Source organism: Prorops nasuta, unplaced genomic scaffold (assembly GCF_024137725.1).
Source record: "Prorops nasuta isolate Cenicafe-Biocafe unplaced genomic scaffold, Cenicafe_Pnas_1.2 PNAS00067, whole genome shotgun sequence".
In the NCBI taxonomy this organism is placed as follows: domain Eukaryota; kingdom Metazoa; phylum Arthropoda; class Insecta; order Hymenoptera; family Bethylidae; genus Prorops; species Prorops nasuta.
In genome coordinates this window covers 231382-247767 of record NW_027116864.1, presented here as the reverse complement: position 1 = coordinate 247767, position 16386 = coordinate 231382, and the positions used below count along the sequence as shown (strand labels likewise).

The window sequence follows — 16386 nt, the reverse complement described above, 5'->3', positions numbered from 1 at the left end:
TAAAAGTATATATATATATATATATGAATGTGTGTATAGTATAGAAAAAGAGAGAAGGATGGGGGTTGAAGTAAAGTGGCTAGGGATCACTCACCTACGAAAGGATTTCCGTAGCGCACCACGGCTTCAGACTTTCTGATCATTTTATACGCCATCCTGAAGTCGAAGTTGAATCCCGTTTGATCCTTACTGAGCCGTAGGAGTCTCAACGTTATAGAGACCGTGGGCGTCTCACTGTAGTAGATCGCAGGTCCCAAAGATGTGCCGCACCAGAGGCCACCGACGTCGGGACGACCAGCCTCCGAGATTTGCAGGGAACCATCCGGACATCCTTCAGCGGTGAACGACACAAATTTCCCAAGAGTAAAGCTGTGGAAGGTCAACTGCAACAGATCGAACACCGTCAGCTCGCAATTTCGACAATATTGTGCCAACCTCTCCAACCTTAGATATTTCTATATCTTTTCACCAGAAACATTCATTCTCTCAACCAAATCAAATACCGTAGCTAACCTTTGCGAATCCCCCCCCCCCCCCTCTTATTCATTCTCGATAGGTATAGCAGTTTAACTTTTACAAAAATCAGACTATACTTGTTTTTTTTTGTAAATTAATTCGAGAATTAATATATCCTTTCTACGTTGGAGTAACATCGCACTTAAGAATCTGAATTCGTAAAAATTCATTCATTTTCATAAATATAAGGGGTATAAAATTTGTTTGTATAACGAGACTTTTCTGCGACGGTATCTTCTATATATAGTTACGAAGATAATATATCAACACTCAGGGGCGAATAAAGTAAAGCACCCTATAGAATTTTGGATTGGCACAAGGATAAGATTTTATTTTTTATCAAAACACAAAGGTGAGTTTATTTGCACAATCGAATTTCACGAGATTCATTCGTCAGTCTAAGTATGTACGATGATTGTCCACTTTGATATTTGACCGAATGTCTTTAACAAAACTAGTTTGGTCCGAGTTTATTATTTTTAGCTGTCGGCTGACATTTAGTGATATGTGCGGAGAATCAGTGATCGGACGGATGAGGTTCTGGCAGGAAAGGAAAGAGTCACGGTGACCTCTCCCCTTTTCGTACGATAATAGAGCAAGTTTTTTTTGTTCATTGGTATACCGGAGGCTTATGGCAATACTTTGTCGCTATTGACAAAGCAGCAAGAGCTTCGATCAATCGACTCGAGCGGCTTTCCAAGCTTTTCGCCTCGTTATTCTCGCTTATTTGCACGAAATGCCTAGAGATACTCTGACGCTCTGTGGCGAACAAATCCGATTTCTGCCGATGCAACTAACGTTTGAATAAAACGCTCTCAGCGCTTAATTGTAATGCCTATATTGTTTTTTTCTCCTGCTGCGATTATACCGTTTCCCTTTACGATATCGCCCCCTCAAAAATCACCTTTATGTCCAAATAACATTTAATGGAATTTCTCTAACGGTAAATCAAAATTTTATTATCTATAATTGATCGAGAATATATATACTCGCGATCGTTAACTAATTATCTCACAATTATTTTCTATTTATATATATTTGCATAGCTCAGAGCGTTATTATAATAATCATATTGCAATTACCTGCAGATTCGAAATAAAAAGTCTGAGCATGCGAATAACTCTCAGGAGTATTAAACATTGGTGCGTTTTTGAAAAGCACAAGAGACTACTTGTTTGCATTTTAGCGATAAAACTTACGCGTCCTTCGGGGCTCGAGTTATATTACCTGCACTTTAATATAGCACTAGCCGTAATTATTTCCAGGATTATTCAAATACTCTAAAAGTTACGATGAATTATAACCTGAAATTTTGCTACGGATATTTCACAAGTACGATAAAATGGGGGGAGTCTCTATTTGACTTGCTCGTAGCTGGCGAATTTCCTTCGGACTTATCGAGTCAATATAAAGGGCAATCATTACAAAACAAACCTAATTTCCCTAACTTTTGCAAATATTATTAACTTTTGTTTCCACGTGGGAGTAATAGTTAATGAGTCATTGAACAGCATAGAGGTATACACATAGGTATATAAAGGATACATTTATGTATATGTACATATATATATATATATATATATATATATATATATGGGAGACAATGAAAAAGTTGTATCTCCAGAAAGAGAATAAAGAGTCCTGCGCGTTTTAATTGAATACGACATAAATAATTGGTCGAGATAAGAAAGAAATCGATAAAGAGGCAAAGAGATTTATTACCTGAACTATGTCGCCGTAATCGTGTCCTGCGGCACTGAAGGTGAGCTTGCAGATGTAAGGCACCTTATCCTCCTTAGGTCGATGCAGCTCGAGGTCATAGGTCTTCCCCACATCCCCGAAATACGTTTTGTTGCAAGCTGTAACAAAAAAAAAAAAAAACACCCAATGCTCAACGATTTCTCACTGTGATTTAAACACGGACGCATCACGACCACACGAAACTCTTCAAGCACGTTCAACGTGTGTGTATATTAGCTATTTATATGTATACATATGTACGTATAATGTATACGAACGTTGGAATCCTCGCAATTTAATTCGAGAGTTAAATACGAGCAAAATACGTTTAATACGAGCTTCTGGTGCAAATGATGAATTTTTCACCCTTCGTCGCACGCTAACATTATCACAAAATGGTCATGGTTTTATCCCGTGCAAAAAGCAATTTCCAACACCATGCATATACCACCGAGAAATGGCTAATGTAGAGTTCTATAAAAAAATAAATAAATAAATAATTGCAACATTTAATTTTCAACTTGCTGCAGGTCATATACACACTATACTTCATACGAAATAACGCACTTCTCCATGCTGCGTACCATTGACCTATATAATATTTTTTAATCAGCACCTCTAGTGTAAAGCATCAAAGGAAACTTCAAAGTGAAGACTATATAGGATAATGAAAATGAGGAAAGGGGGGTTTATGGGGATTTTAGCAAATGATAAAGAAAGGGGTGGATGGAGGAAGTTGATGTGGCTTCGGTAAAGCGCAATGGTGTAGCTTCGTGGCGAATCCCATTGCGTTGGCTCAGCCACGAGGGTGCAGCCGGGGTGCGGGTGGTCTTGTTGCATGCTGGACCATTGTATGGCTTCAATGGCTCATCATGGATGCATGGGGTGAGCAAGTGGGGTAGGGTTGCATCCCCGACCAGGAGAAATGTACAATGCATTCCCTGGCAGCACATTCTACTCCTAATCAGAATCCTAGTTTACTAATCTAATGGTTCGAGTGAGAGAAGCCTTCGCCTGCAGCTTTGCAGAGTCGAGAATCCCTGGACTCGAGCAGCCTCTTTATCAAGCGTGACAACGCCGCAGGCTTTTCGCGAGACACGGGTATTGCCTCATCTCAAGAATCTACTGAATTCGCACCTACCTCTCTCCAACTGCGTACCACTCCTCACTTATTTTACCCCATTTCCTACAATTCAAACTAAACCATTAAACGTCTTCTTTAAACGCACTGCGAAGCTGTAATTGCAACAGGGAGAAAAGAGAATTTAAATTAGAGGAAATTGATGAAACAGAAATAGAGGGACGAAGAGTTAATTTGTGCTATGCAATGAAGAAATTAGTTAAAACGAGAGGGAGGAGGGAGGGACTGGTTTGCTTATTGTATATAGGTATATATACAAATGGATGAAAAGACTAGAAAAGTAGTGCGCGCGGTACGTGCTTTTGCGACGAGTCGTATGACAATGTGTGTGTGTAGTACATTTTAAATAAATAAATTAATCGCTGAAGGACGGATGGTCTCAGTCGGAAGGAAGGAAATCTCAATGGAGTGACGTAGCAGAGTTGTTGATTTACCTATATATAACGCGTGTGCACCAATGACTGACCAGCATCTACGCCGCTTCGTTCAGGACTACGCGTGCTATCACTGGCCAGCCGCTCTGTGCTACACAAACGCTGAATCCATTAAGCCCTCGACCGTCTGACAAGTGCTTGATTAATCGGCTGAAAAAGTCGAATAAAAAAGCGAAAAGACTGGAAAAAACCACTCGATATTGGGCGCGATCCGACCGGTGCCGCGCGGTCATGCATGCATGCGACCCTCGCCTATACGATTATCCAACTATTCTAGCCTCGCTACTCGCGTGTCATTTACCTACATTTAAATATCGCCAAAAACCTCCTCCACCCTTTCCATTACTTTCTTTTATTTCTTTGTATAGGTCTTCCGCTTAATTACATTACCGTTTATACATGTAGACTGGCTAGACTGCTATCAATATCAACCCACTCTCTATAACAAAAACTTTAATCTTCGATAATATACTCACACTATTAAAAACATATACTAATCTTTCTTGCTTCTCTTTGTAAACATTCCTAGTTGAATAACACGTACAGTATACTATACTATAGAATAGACAATAAATAACAGGATAGTCAAAATTATGGTTAATAATGAAGAAATATCGAATAGCGAGTAAAGAATATGGCAATTATCCATCAGTGTTCAAAGTATTAATATATATACCAATTCCGTTTGCTTCTCTCCGCAAAATTTTCTCGTATAGCTGAAAAGCTATACGTACTATACCAATATAGGCAATACGAAAGTGATGGGTGTGTAAGAGCGACGGTTAATATAGTGAATAATAACCGAATAGTGAGTAACGAGTAGCAATTTGCTTTGAACGGTGATGCCTGACTAGACACAGACTGCGAGTATTAGGAGCGTCGCCTCGTCGGCTTCTACCACTGCCCGACGAATTACTGACTTCCGTCACTGCTCGGCTCTTTCTTCAGGCCATTTAACCTCCTTGGAAATTGGCTTTGGGGTCTCGTAATAAATATCCAACTACTTGATGAATGCCCATTACTCGACATTTACTCGAAGCTTTTCTTTCGGTTCCTCGGTTAAACATTGACAACTAATCACTGTTGTAACGATCAAAGGAAAAGAGAAAGTTATTGGATTTTGGTAAAAGTGAAGGGTGGATATATATATATATATATATATATATATATATATAGAGAGAGAGAGAGAGAATGAATTTAGGTGACTGTTAAAATAAACGGGCAGAGCTTCGATGCCAAAGATATTTTTACGAGGTAGGAGTTTGGCAGTATTGGCGAGGCAAATGAAAATACCTCGTGCTTTATAGTTAAAGGGAGCCATGCCGTCGTTTCCCGTCGGAGTGGAAAGTCGGAAGTCGCGTAAAGCCCGGTTGGATTATACGGGACTGTTTAGCGGAGTTCTCAACGGCCGTTTGAGAAATGTATAAGTGTGTATACCGTAGTAGAGAGTGAGTTTTGCAGTAGAAAACAAGCCGGCGGAGCGTTGCTAGTCGAGAAAAACATGTGGAGCTTCGCCAAAAGTAGTATAGGTACCTCTCCAGTCAGCCAATCAGCCAGCGGATGTAGCGGCGTATATACCGTACGATTTAAAACAAGGCTGAAAATAAGAATTAAAGGAAACACGAGTCAGCAACGAGTAATAGTGCGCTGTTGAATAATGTGTTCGAGCTTTAAAGTTTGAACGACGCGGAGGCACGCTTGCATGGCGAGGCTTTTTCAGTGGAAAAGGGAAAGATGGGCCAGACGAGTGAGAGCCGTTGTGCCGCGTGACGCATGGCGGTTGCGCGTGGTCTGAGCGAGCCGTGCAGTGTAGATATATGATGTAAGGGTACGTAGGAAACGTGGTTTTTCACGTGGCACGAGAGTGGGACGTTGGCGTGTAAAAAGGAAAGTAGAGAGAGAGTGTAGGAGTGGGAAATGGGGGGTAGCTCGAAGGAGGGTGCGTGCAGGGGCTTTGTATCTCAGGCCGGATTTTCACGTCCGCTTTGGAGCAGCTGGCGCGCGTACACAATTTGTGACGAGTACTCCATACGCCGTAGGCTTTTACGTGCGTAGACACCCTGACGTGGATGGATGCAGAATAAGCGACCATATCCTTTTCAATGAGCTCCAGCCCGCCGGCTCGCTCCCTCCCTTTCACCCTTTTTTCACTTGTACGACAACCCTCACCCTAACCACACATTTTTGCCACATACTCAAGCCCTTTACGTTTCCCACTCTTCGACCTTCCACACTCTCGTGTATAATTTTTCATCTTGCCACCAATGCGACCGATGACGACGTAACGTTAACTTGTACCTAAGTATACGTGTGTGTGCGTGTGTGGATACCGATGACGTGAACGGTGCGTCGTTGGAACGATCACTGGCCGGCATTAAACAGAGGGAAATACTTGAATTAAACAGGTTATTTATGTAGCGACATCAAGCCCAACTTGCCGAGCTGCTGCTGGTGATGTTGGTGGTGCTGGTACTGCTGCTTTGCATTTGGCCGTTCGCCAAACGCGTGGAATAATGCCTGGGGTACTCGAGATTGAAATCCTGGATACTGCTCCACCTGCTACTTTCAAGCTTCTTCCTATGATTTCGCTGCGAGCATTCACCGAAACTATACCGACTCTCCCACTTATCCCTTTTTCTATACCCTCACCTGCACAACCCCCCCCTACCCCCCCCCACCCCCTCCCCTCATACTACGGGTCCACCATCAATTCACGTAACTTCGAAATTCACGAGAGTTTCTCTTCCACGACTACCCCCCTCCCCACACCCTCCTATATATAATACCTACCCACCCTCCATTACCACGTATTTTATGACCATTTCCATTCAGGAAAAGCTGATTATGTACGCGCGAGACTACAACGCTCTCCAATTTACTATTACATTTGCCTTCGATTAGATCTCGTTGCATTATGAAGATCAATGACGTAATTTCTATAAAATAATTTTGCATATTTTCCTATAGTGTGCTACCTTATTCCTTGTGCAGGAGCGAAAATTGAAAGACGAAGATAGATTCCTGTATACGTGTGCCGGCAAATTGGCCCTTTATCGCTCGCTGTGAAAAAGAAGGAACGCTGCAGGAGAGTGAAGTAAGCATTTTTAAAGGATTTCTATCTCGTAGCTTAATTCCCTTATCTTTGATTCTCGTGAGTTTCTATTTATCAATCGCAATGCGCTCGTTTTTTTTCCTCGATCCGCAAGATGAAAGGAAATTAGAGCGAGCGCATTAGAACAGATAGCAGCGCCACCATTTGGTATGGTATGTGGCGGTGTTTATAATAGTGTTTTTCTCGGGGGGGGGGGGGGGGGGAGCCGTTGGTGATGGGACGGGGAGTAGAGAGCGGAGCTCTTGCTGGTAAGTTCTCCAGCGTGAGATTCTCCGATTTCCCATTGGCAGAGCCGATAGGAGCTTTCCGGTATACTGGTCCGCGCGCGTACTCTCGTTCGTGTGAGAACGCATACACGCGGCTTAGTACTCGCATACATAACCTACAAGCCGCTTGTTTCATTCCGTTCGGTTTGAATGGTGCTTTGTTTTGTCCGCACGCTGCAGCACAGCACAGCACAGCACTCTCTTTTAATTCCCAGCCTGGCAGCTTTTATCGACGACCTTTACGCGTCCAATTGCAAGCGGTTCATACTGTACATTTCATTATTTCCTTTCTCTCTATTTATTTACTAATATTTCCCTACTACCCTCTCACTCACTCTTCGTGCTTCGAAGATACGTGCTTCATTTGTCACAACCGCTGCCACAGAATATCAATGCCTCTATCCCCCGTTCTTCCCTTTGCTCTTTCATTTCGACCGTTACATCGTACATATACGATCCTTTACCCAATCTCCCTACCGCTGTAACCTATTATTTTGCATTCCCGCAATTATACGTTATCTAGCCAAGAAAGACTTATGAAAGAGAGAAAGGATGAGGCTCGACCTTAATCTCAGCCGTTCGCTGCATGGTTATTTCAATTTTTGTCAAAGTACAGGAGCGTATTGCTGCTATGCACGACATGAAAGTCCTACACGTACACTGCGGTATCTCTTATCGGATTGGAACGTGCAGGTACATGTACCACGTACCTTTAAAGTTGTGAAGAAAAGATAAAGGGGTGGAAATGTAGAAATGTTCAGTGGTCGCACAAAGTGAAATTAGCCTGGTTTAAGAAACTTTAATAGAATTAACGCTTAGGCAGAGCAATTAGTGTACTGAGAATTCCTGCTTTGTTAAGGACACTGACTTTACGGATGAGCAACGGACTTGAATAGGAGGGGCGCGGTAAAGAAGAGCGAAAGGGGCTTGAGAAAAAGAATGAACGGATTATGGAGAAAAGAGAAGAAGAGAGGCAATTTCAGCTAAATGCTATTGTCTTTTGTTTTTCATTACGAGCATACAATTCGCATTTCGTTATATTATTTATTCTTTCGAATAAAACCCTCTGAAATTTCGATACAAGTTTTAACGAGCGTGCATATTATATTTAAATGGGAAAAGCGAAGGAAGGAACGATTAAGACGGGAATAGTTTTTGATCCATCAGTTGGACAAGTATGGAAGCTGAAAAGTTGCTCCAGCAGTTGCTTCGTATCTAAAAGTTTTATTTTCGCGGCATGAAGCAGTCTTTCTTTGTTTCGTAATCTTCTGGCAAGTTTTCTCTCGCACAGCAGAATTCCCTTCCGGTCGTTTGCTGCCACGTGAGCGCAGGACTCGATGGATACGTGAGAGGAATATGCAGGAGCCTCGACTCTCGAGTCTTGCTTTTTGGTCTTGCATGGTTTTGCACCGTAAGGCGTGTGTCGGTACTCGGTACGTCGGCTTCGCGTGGCCGAACTCTATTACCTCAATGCTCTTATTGCTCTTTCCAACTTTCTCCGACCGAAACTATTACGCCCTTCGAACGTGAAAATTCGCCCGGAACGTAGTGTCCTGTAAATTTATCGGACACGTGTACGTACCTACTTTGCGTAGAGTTTAAGGTTTTCCCAACTTGACACAACCCTAAAAGACGATCGTTTGCAAAAACTCATCGTATACGTACGAAATGGGAAGACGAGGGTCAAGTTTCCAGCAGGGCGTACGTATATAGAATATAAATTAACTGCCGGAAAATCTTGCCTGGCGGTCGTCAAGATATCGTCGATTAATTCATATGTATCTAATGGAACTTGTATATAGACGCAAAAATAATGAAAGACAGTTTGAAAAGAGTCGGTAGATTGATAAAAAGTATGTGCTACTTACTACAGACCGTGATCGTCTAGGTTCGTTATACATATAGGTAATAAAATCATCGAGACGAATGAAATTTGAAAGATTGCGCTATGTATTGCAGGGTGGGGATCGGACTGTACAATGCGTGGGAGGTGGCGAAACGCATCGTTGCATATGCAAACGCCACTTGTAAGTTGGCTTAATTGTGTGTGCGCAGAGTAGAGCGGAGGTGCAGTTTGAAGCACAAGCCTGCACAGATGGCAGGTCGGTTTAGGTTAGGTTATGCCATAGCTCTCTTCTCGAGTTTAACTCGGTCTTGCTGGCAGATTAAACGGACGAGGACGACGATAGCTCCGAGTGTATTTGGTAAATGTCGCCACGCAGCTATGCAAACAGTCTTTGCCATTTCTGACATCGTTCCGCCGGCTTTGCTGTGCGAAGCTGCAGTTTTCTTAAGACGATGCGCGCGCGACCCACATGATGCGATACTATAGCGCCAACAACATAACCAAGCCTAGCTCACCTAACCTAGCTTAAAACTATGAATCCGATTCACCAGCATTCCCCGGCGCCTCATAGGTTACGTGTCTCGTAATCCCGTGCAACACCTGATAGTTAATTCAACCCAGAGACGTGATAAAACTCGGAAAAGAGCGCGGCGTACACAGATACGGAAAATATCTTTATCCTAAGCTTTCCCCATAAATTTTCGCCAAGCAGTAAATGTATAATTCAGTAACGACGACCGTGCGATTGCCTCTGTTGCAACGATTACAGTATCATTGCAAAATGATATCAAATGCTTTACGAGTCTTCTTTTTACATTTATCTTTAATTAAAATTAGCCTGAATGGCCCACGCGTCCCGAATGGCGCATATGTGCGCGTATAAACTATATTATTCGCCTAACGTTACGTAATTCGCGTCTCTCTCTCTCTCTCTCTCTCGTATATTACCTTATACGCGCGCTTACCAAATAGAAAACTTTGATAAGTGAAAGATTACGCATTTTAGTGGAATAAGCGGTGGAGAGGAGGAATCGTAATCCTAAAATATAGCTTCGCAGACAAAAGACCCTTTATCGCATGCCCTTATAGCGCAACGCGTGAATACTGCAACACCCTGTATACTGTGCTACTAGGGCCAAATCTCTCGCATCCTAAATGTTTCACGAGCAAACTGAGATATTCCGAGTGAGCGTTATTACCTTTACAATATTCCCTCGGAATTTGTTGTCTTGTAACATTCTTCCGTGTAGCATGTGCAAAGTCTGTAATGCACAGTGCGAGATAAGAGAGGGGCGAGAATAGCAGCTTACATATATATATATAGAATTTATGCAGTAGCAGCCTTTTTCTAGCGTTTAGGTGCACGCAACGACGACATTAGCATCGTTGTTGCACTGCGCACAAGCTCATCGTAGCTGGAGACTAAGGATCCGTCGCTGTGGAATTAAATCGCACAAGACCCAGTTTTTAGACTCCAGTTATGATTATGCGTGCCAGTGGTATGGAGAGTCTTCCAGGAGAATTACACCGAAGAGAATTAAGAGAATACGAGGAGAAATAAAGATAAATCACTTGGAAAGATGAAATTTATTATCGTAATGTGTTGAACAATCCGACGAAAGTATACAGCAGCGGCTTACCAAGAAAGCTATATATCCGATTAAATTAGCAGTTGGTGCGTAGCTTTGAATTTGAGATTGGGAGATAAATATTGATAATGTCGGCAATGCTTTGGTTGGAGATAGCCGGAAAAACAGAGGTAAAACGTTGGCAAATGGAATAAAAGCAGCGCTCCAGCCTCAAATGGAGGAGCGCGCGTTAAGGGTACACGAGGGAATTTATGCCGCTTTCTTTAGCTCGCTGATGCACGCGATGATGAGATTAGAATCGCCACTAGAGGTTAAATCGCGTGTAAGCCGGTTTAACGTCGACACGACGCGAAACGACTGAGGAGACGACGGATGAGGCTTGCAGGGATTACTTGCACCAGATGGCGTTAAGTGGGTCATGGATACCTGCATTACGGATCGCCAAAACGAGTTCTTAAATTCTGACCTTGCTATGCGTAAATTATTACTTTCTTCTATAACATCGGCTATTGTCTCTCTTCTTAAGAAAACCTCTCTCTCTCTCTCTCTACAGACTTTCACTATTTAGAGTTATATAGTTGTTTCAAGATTTTCGAAAAAGCAAATTCTTTAAGAACCTACATCGTTTAAAACATTTTTCACATTTTTGAAAAATCGGGCAACACACGAGCATAAATGAAATCTCAACGAATTGAAATCCGACATATAAAACAGCATCATAATTTGCCCAATCGTCTCAGCGATCATCAATATTATGGCGGTTATCCATGAAACACAAATGGACATCCCTGCAAAGCTTTGAAATTGTAATACTTACACATTATTGGATTCGAAGGACTATATGCTTTAATTTCAGACACGAAACTAATAAGTTTTCGCTTCTCGTCGCGACAACCATATGTATATCCAGAAAAGACTATGGCCTCACTTGAAAATTTATTTTCGAATTATTTTGCTCTTCCAATGATGCAGCAAACTGCTCTAGATCTGACAAAACAGTAAGATTCTCGAAAAACGACTAAAGATTTTTGTCACAAATTACTTTTTTTTTTAATACCTTATTAGTTGGAACGGTTCATAGGGCGCGCGTATTACCGAATAGATATATAAAACAGCTTCAAAATTAATCTACAAATAACGCCGTCTCATTGACTAGAATGTTCAACTTATTGAGCGCTTTTGAGGATCCTCTTTTAAAAATAGGAAGAAAATAAATTTCGTACAGAACCTGGATCAGGAATGTAGGATGTCAGGGAGGTAATATTTATAATTGGTATAGTTTCACTTGTGTGCGCGTAGAATTACGGAACAGTGGAAATGTACGAGGTGCTTTAGCTTATATCGAAAGGGAAGCGTCAACGAAATTGACAGTAAAGTCTCTTTCCGTTGAATCAAAGCTCTGATTTATCGGTTTAAAGTTGGCCGAGTCGAAAAGTTTGGTCTAACTTTAACCTAAAATTTAGTTCGATAACATGTTTTTTGATAATATAATGGTGGCCTGCTTCTGGGCTACTTGAAGTCAAAACAGATCAAAAGCAGGTTTTGTAATCTGGTTTCGATCTATCTGACTAGGCTTAAATAAGGACATTGTTACTAAAATTGCTTTGTGGCTGCGTTAAGAATAAAAATTAGATGATAAAACGATTACTGAAAGTGTGGATAGGTCATATATAACAACAAAAGCGAGTCGATCCGAAATTACGCTTTTGGCCTTGGAGTACCGTCGAGTCTTCGAAACTCGTGGAAGCTAAAGTATACCGACGCATTCATTAGCCTGTTCCATTCTTCTCTCTTGCTTCTCGTCAAGTTTTGTTTTCCTCGGAGATCGGTCAATTAAGGCAACAGTTTATACTCTCCCGATGCTTACTCAATATTTCAAGCAAAATTGAAAAATCACTTTAAAAATATTTTTAAATATTTTACGAGCTTCGTATCGATCTTACTCGTCCTTGCCTCTCTTGAAATTTATTCCAGCGACGGTATAGGAAGGACAATGAAAGTTGAGCTTTAATGAGAAATGGATTATTCGAGGAAATGTTATAAATAGTTGAGGAAAAAGCTTCTCGAAGGTGGATTCTCGTGGATTTAAGGAGGAAGTAAGTGGGAGATGTGTGCGAAGAAAGACACTGATGGAAGAGTTTGCGCCGGGCGAAGAGGGATCCGAAGGATGAGGTATAAAGTTGGCAGGTGTATCGCTTAGCGGGGATGTGCTAGCGTGTCGAATCCAGTATTAGAGAGGAGGGAGGACCAAAGTCGCGGCGGAGGAATGAAAAAGTTTGGAGACTTACGCGAACATTGACGCTGCTCGTCGCTCGCATCGCCGCAGTCATCCACGAAGTTGCAGACTTTGTTGAGGGGCAGGCACCGGCCATTGGTACATTTGAAATCGCTCTGCCTGCAACACAGGACCGCCGTGCAGGACAGGACCGCCATCGTCATCAGGACGCAGCTGTACAACCACCGCATGTCTGAAACACGAAAACTCGACTCGTGAACCTTTCTGCGCTGAGCTATACGGGATAGGAAAGAAAGAAGAAAAAGTTAAAAAAAATGAGAGAAAAAAAAATGTGCGAGAGAAAATGCTACATCGCGCTGCTCTCTCTCTTTGCAACGTGTATTAGGTATATGTTTCTCTATGGGAAGCCTGGAAGAGACAAGTACTGCACTGCGCTGCAAAACGCTGGGACAAACCGTTCTTGCCCAAACAGATAAGCTTTTGTTCGAGCTTGCAGGACTAGCTTCACCAACTGCACTACATCACGATATCACTCGTTAATTCTCCTTTCCTATATATATATATATATATATATAGGTATACCGTAGCCATTGCCAACAAACTCCACTTACAAGGGGAGCAGTAATTGCTTCGATTATTATACCTCCTAACAATCTGCGCTCTCGACTCTTCGCGACTATATATATACTTTATTTCAATTATTTACTCTCTTTCTATACTCATTATCGAAATGGGATGCGTGCGTTTGAAGGATATTATTGCTGTGTGAGAGAGCTACGCTATTCTTTTACCTAAGGGAAGTATATGTATATAGCGAGAGGTATAGGTACTCCCTTTTTATGGATCTTTCGCCTATATCGGAGTTTGAAGCCTTTATACATGGACGTGAGTGAGGTAAACCGATTGGGCCCACCGAAGCGTTACAGCGACTGTAACAGTCATTATTTTGTACATAATGAATTTCCTTGTTAGCGTTGGAAAGCAACTAGCTGAAACTGAAGGATATAGAACCGCAGAGCCGAAGAAAGTTTGAACCGATCGAGATGCCTGGTTGAATATACCATAGGTAACACACACATAGGTGCGTGGCTTACTGCATGCTTTTCGATTCTACCGTTAAATGTCAGAGGATATTGAACCTTTGATCAATACCATATTCACGACTTTGCTTTTGTATTTTCTTCAATGGAATCGCGTGCCCGCATTGTGGGACTATATATATAGGGTGGATCTACGAATTTATATCCGAAATTACATTGGTTCCCGTTTAATCGCCAATAGTTTAACCATAATGGAAATTATATCCGGTAGCATCGAAGGACACAAAAGCTCCTGGTTGCTTGGGGTGCTGCTTGATAAATTTTCACAAGTGCGAGTTAATATTGCCCCCCTTGGACTCGAGAATACCACTGACCGCAATTAGTACGAGGGGAATTCTCGCATTGCTGTGCTGCTCGGGGGACTACCTTGAAGTTCGCGTCCGGAGAACTTCTTTGGGGCTTCCTGATCAAATCGAGATCAGGTTTCCGGCTGGTTAATGCACGCTCCCGGCTCCGCAAGTAACTCGCTGGTGCATGCGGTGAAACTTTGACTTTGATTGCTCGACCCTTACCGCCGCATCTAGCCAAAAAGTTCCATTGCGTTTTCCACCCCAATTATCATGCACTGCTTTTTTCTTCTTCTTTATCGTTAGTCTCTCATCGGGTTGGCTGCTGCTGCTGCTGTATAAAACGTGTCGTTCGCTGTACAATAGTCGCGTACTTGGGCAGAGACAGTAATTAAAGGCGAAGGGGAGTTTTCTAGATTTGCGATATTAGCAAGTCCTTGGGCTGGAAGAAAGTGTCGCATGTACCACTGTACAAGCTCTCTCCCTCTCTCGAGAGTCATCTGGAAAGTTTAAACGTTGGAAAATATGCAGCGGTCTCGACGAAGGCGCCAAGGAACTTTCGAGAGTGTTGCCCGCGACCATTTCTTCCCCCTATTCTTCTTCCTTCATTTCTCATCTAGCCTCACCTCGCGCGTTTCCTAACCTTTTCTCTCTCTCTCTCTCTCTCTCTCCCTTACAAAGAGATTCTCCCCTCTGGACTCCCCAGAACCTTTTTATCTCCTGACCAACTCCTCTCGCCCCTTTATCCTATTCTTATATACTCTCTCGCTCCCCTTCAAACACCTCATTTTACACGATTCCCTGATTATTTTACCATATTCTTTTACAATTTGCAGAGTATAAGCAGATCTCATCAGCGATGGAAATAGGATTGTCAACATATTTATTCAGACTATATATATTATGCATATAATATTCAGAGGTATGAATTTCGACGGGCGTGCGAGTGAGACGTCGCGAGAAACTTATTATTGCTGCATGCGGCAATAATGCAACGTATGACGTATATAATAATATTGATCGAGGAACAATAAGTGGAGAGAAAAGTATATTTCTTGCAGGAGAGTTGATTTTCCATGGCGCGAGATGATAAATTATGTCGTTGAACTTGCGGAAACTTGGATATTTCTAAAATTCAGGAATGCTGAACTGTCATTTATTCCGTGTGCGGAACGTACACGTGGCACCTGTCAGGGATGGTGCGCGCGCGAGAAGGCGGATAAGGCGCATATAGCATATATATAGGAAGGAAATAGTGGCGTGAAGGCTGGTTGGCGAATGGGGGCTTGGAGAGGAAGGGAGGAGGAGCGAGAGAGGACCAAGAATTTCTGGAGGTAGCTCAGGATATTACATTGGGTATTCAGCCGCTTAATACAAGCCCCGGGAACTCTCGTACGTGTGTGTCTGGATCTCGTAAGTTCGGTTGGTAACATGGCTTTTCGTCCCCTTTTTCCCACCATAGCCAACAAACCCTAGTCGCCACTACAAATATATATTTCTTTTTCTCCAAAGAAAAACTTTCCGCTGCTCCGGATATAAAAACGGCGCGATACTTTTGCAAAACTCTTGCCAGTAGAGCTAGGTCGAAACTTCTTTAACTATAATTTCATCAACGTCACATTTGTCAGCTTGTCTGCTTCCTATCTCTCATATTTGTACTTTCTAATATAATTCCCAGTCTTACTCGCGTTTCCCTTTGAGACACTCGTAGTTTGTCTATATATATATATATGATTTAAAATGCAATATATATACTACGGTGAGACACCCTGTATATATACATGCATGCATATATGTGTGCGCTGAAAGCTATTGAAAACTCATGAGTGATTCTCTTGTTTTACCACAAATGTCTTCTTATTCGCAATAAATTTCACAAGCAGACGAATAGGAAAACTCTAGCGTAGCATATTGCGTCCATTAGCGAGCTCTTTGGCGAAATATTAATTTCTGTTTCAGCGTCTCTTTGACGTAATTCTCGTGCTTCCGTTTTATGAATTTTCCAAGTTCGGAGCAGCATTAGCAGTTGCAGCAGCACTAGCACACTATATAGAGCTTATTACAGTAGCTATATGCTCATTGTAGCCATCCTATGTATACGAGTTTATCAGTAGCAGCT

General features: G+C 42.1%; 1 protein-coding gene across 3 annotated transcripts in view; it reads right to left on the bottom strand.

The window, feature by feature from the left end:
* The window catches only part of LOC136784729 (uncharacterized), a 104123-nt gene that overhangs the window by 20293 nt on the left and 67444 nt on the right, over window positions 1-16386 (bottom strand). For all 3 annotated transcript variants that reach the window (XM_066745603.1, XM_066745604.1, XM_066745605.1), the window contains exons 3-5: window positions 12933-13112; window positions 2239-2375; window positions 95-383 (exon numbers count right to left, since the gene is read on the bottom strand). In XM_066745603.1, the coding sequence (XP_066601700.1) occupies window positions 95-383; window positions 2239-2375; window positions 12933-13112 (606 nt within the window). The remainder of the gene's footprint in view (window positions 1-94; window positions 384-2238; window positions 2376-12932; window positions 13113-16386) is intronic.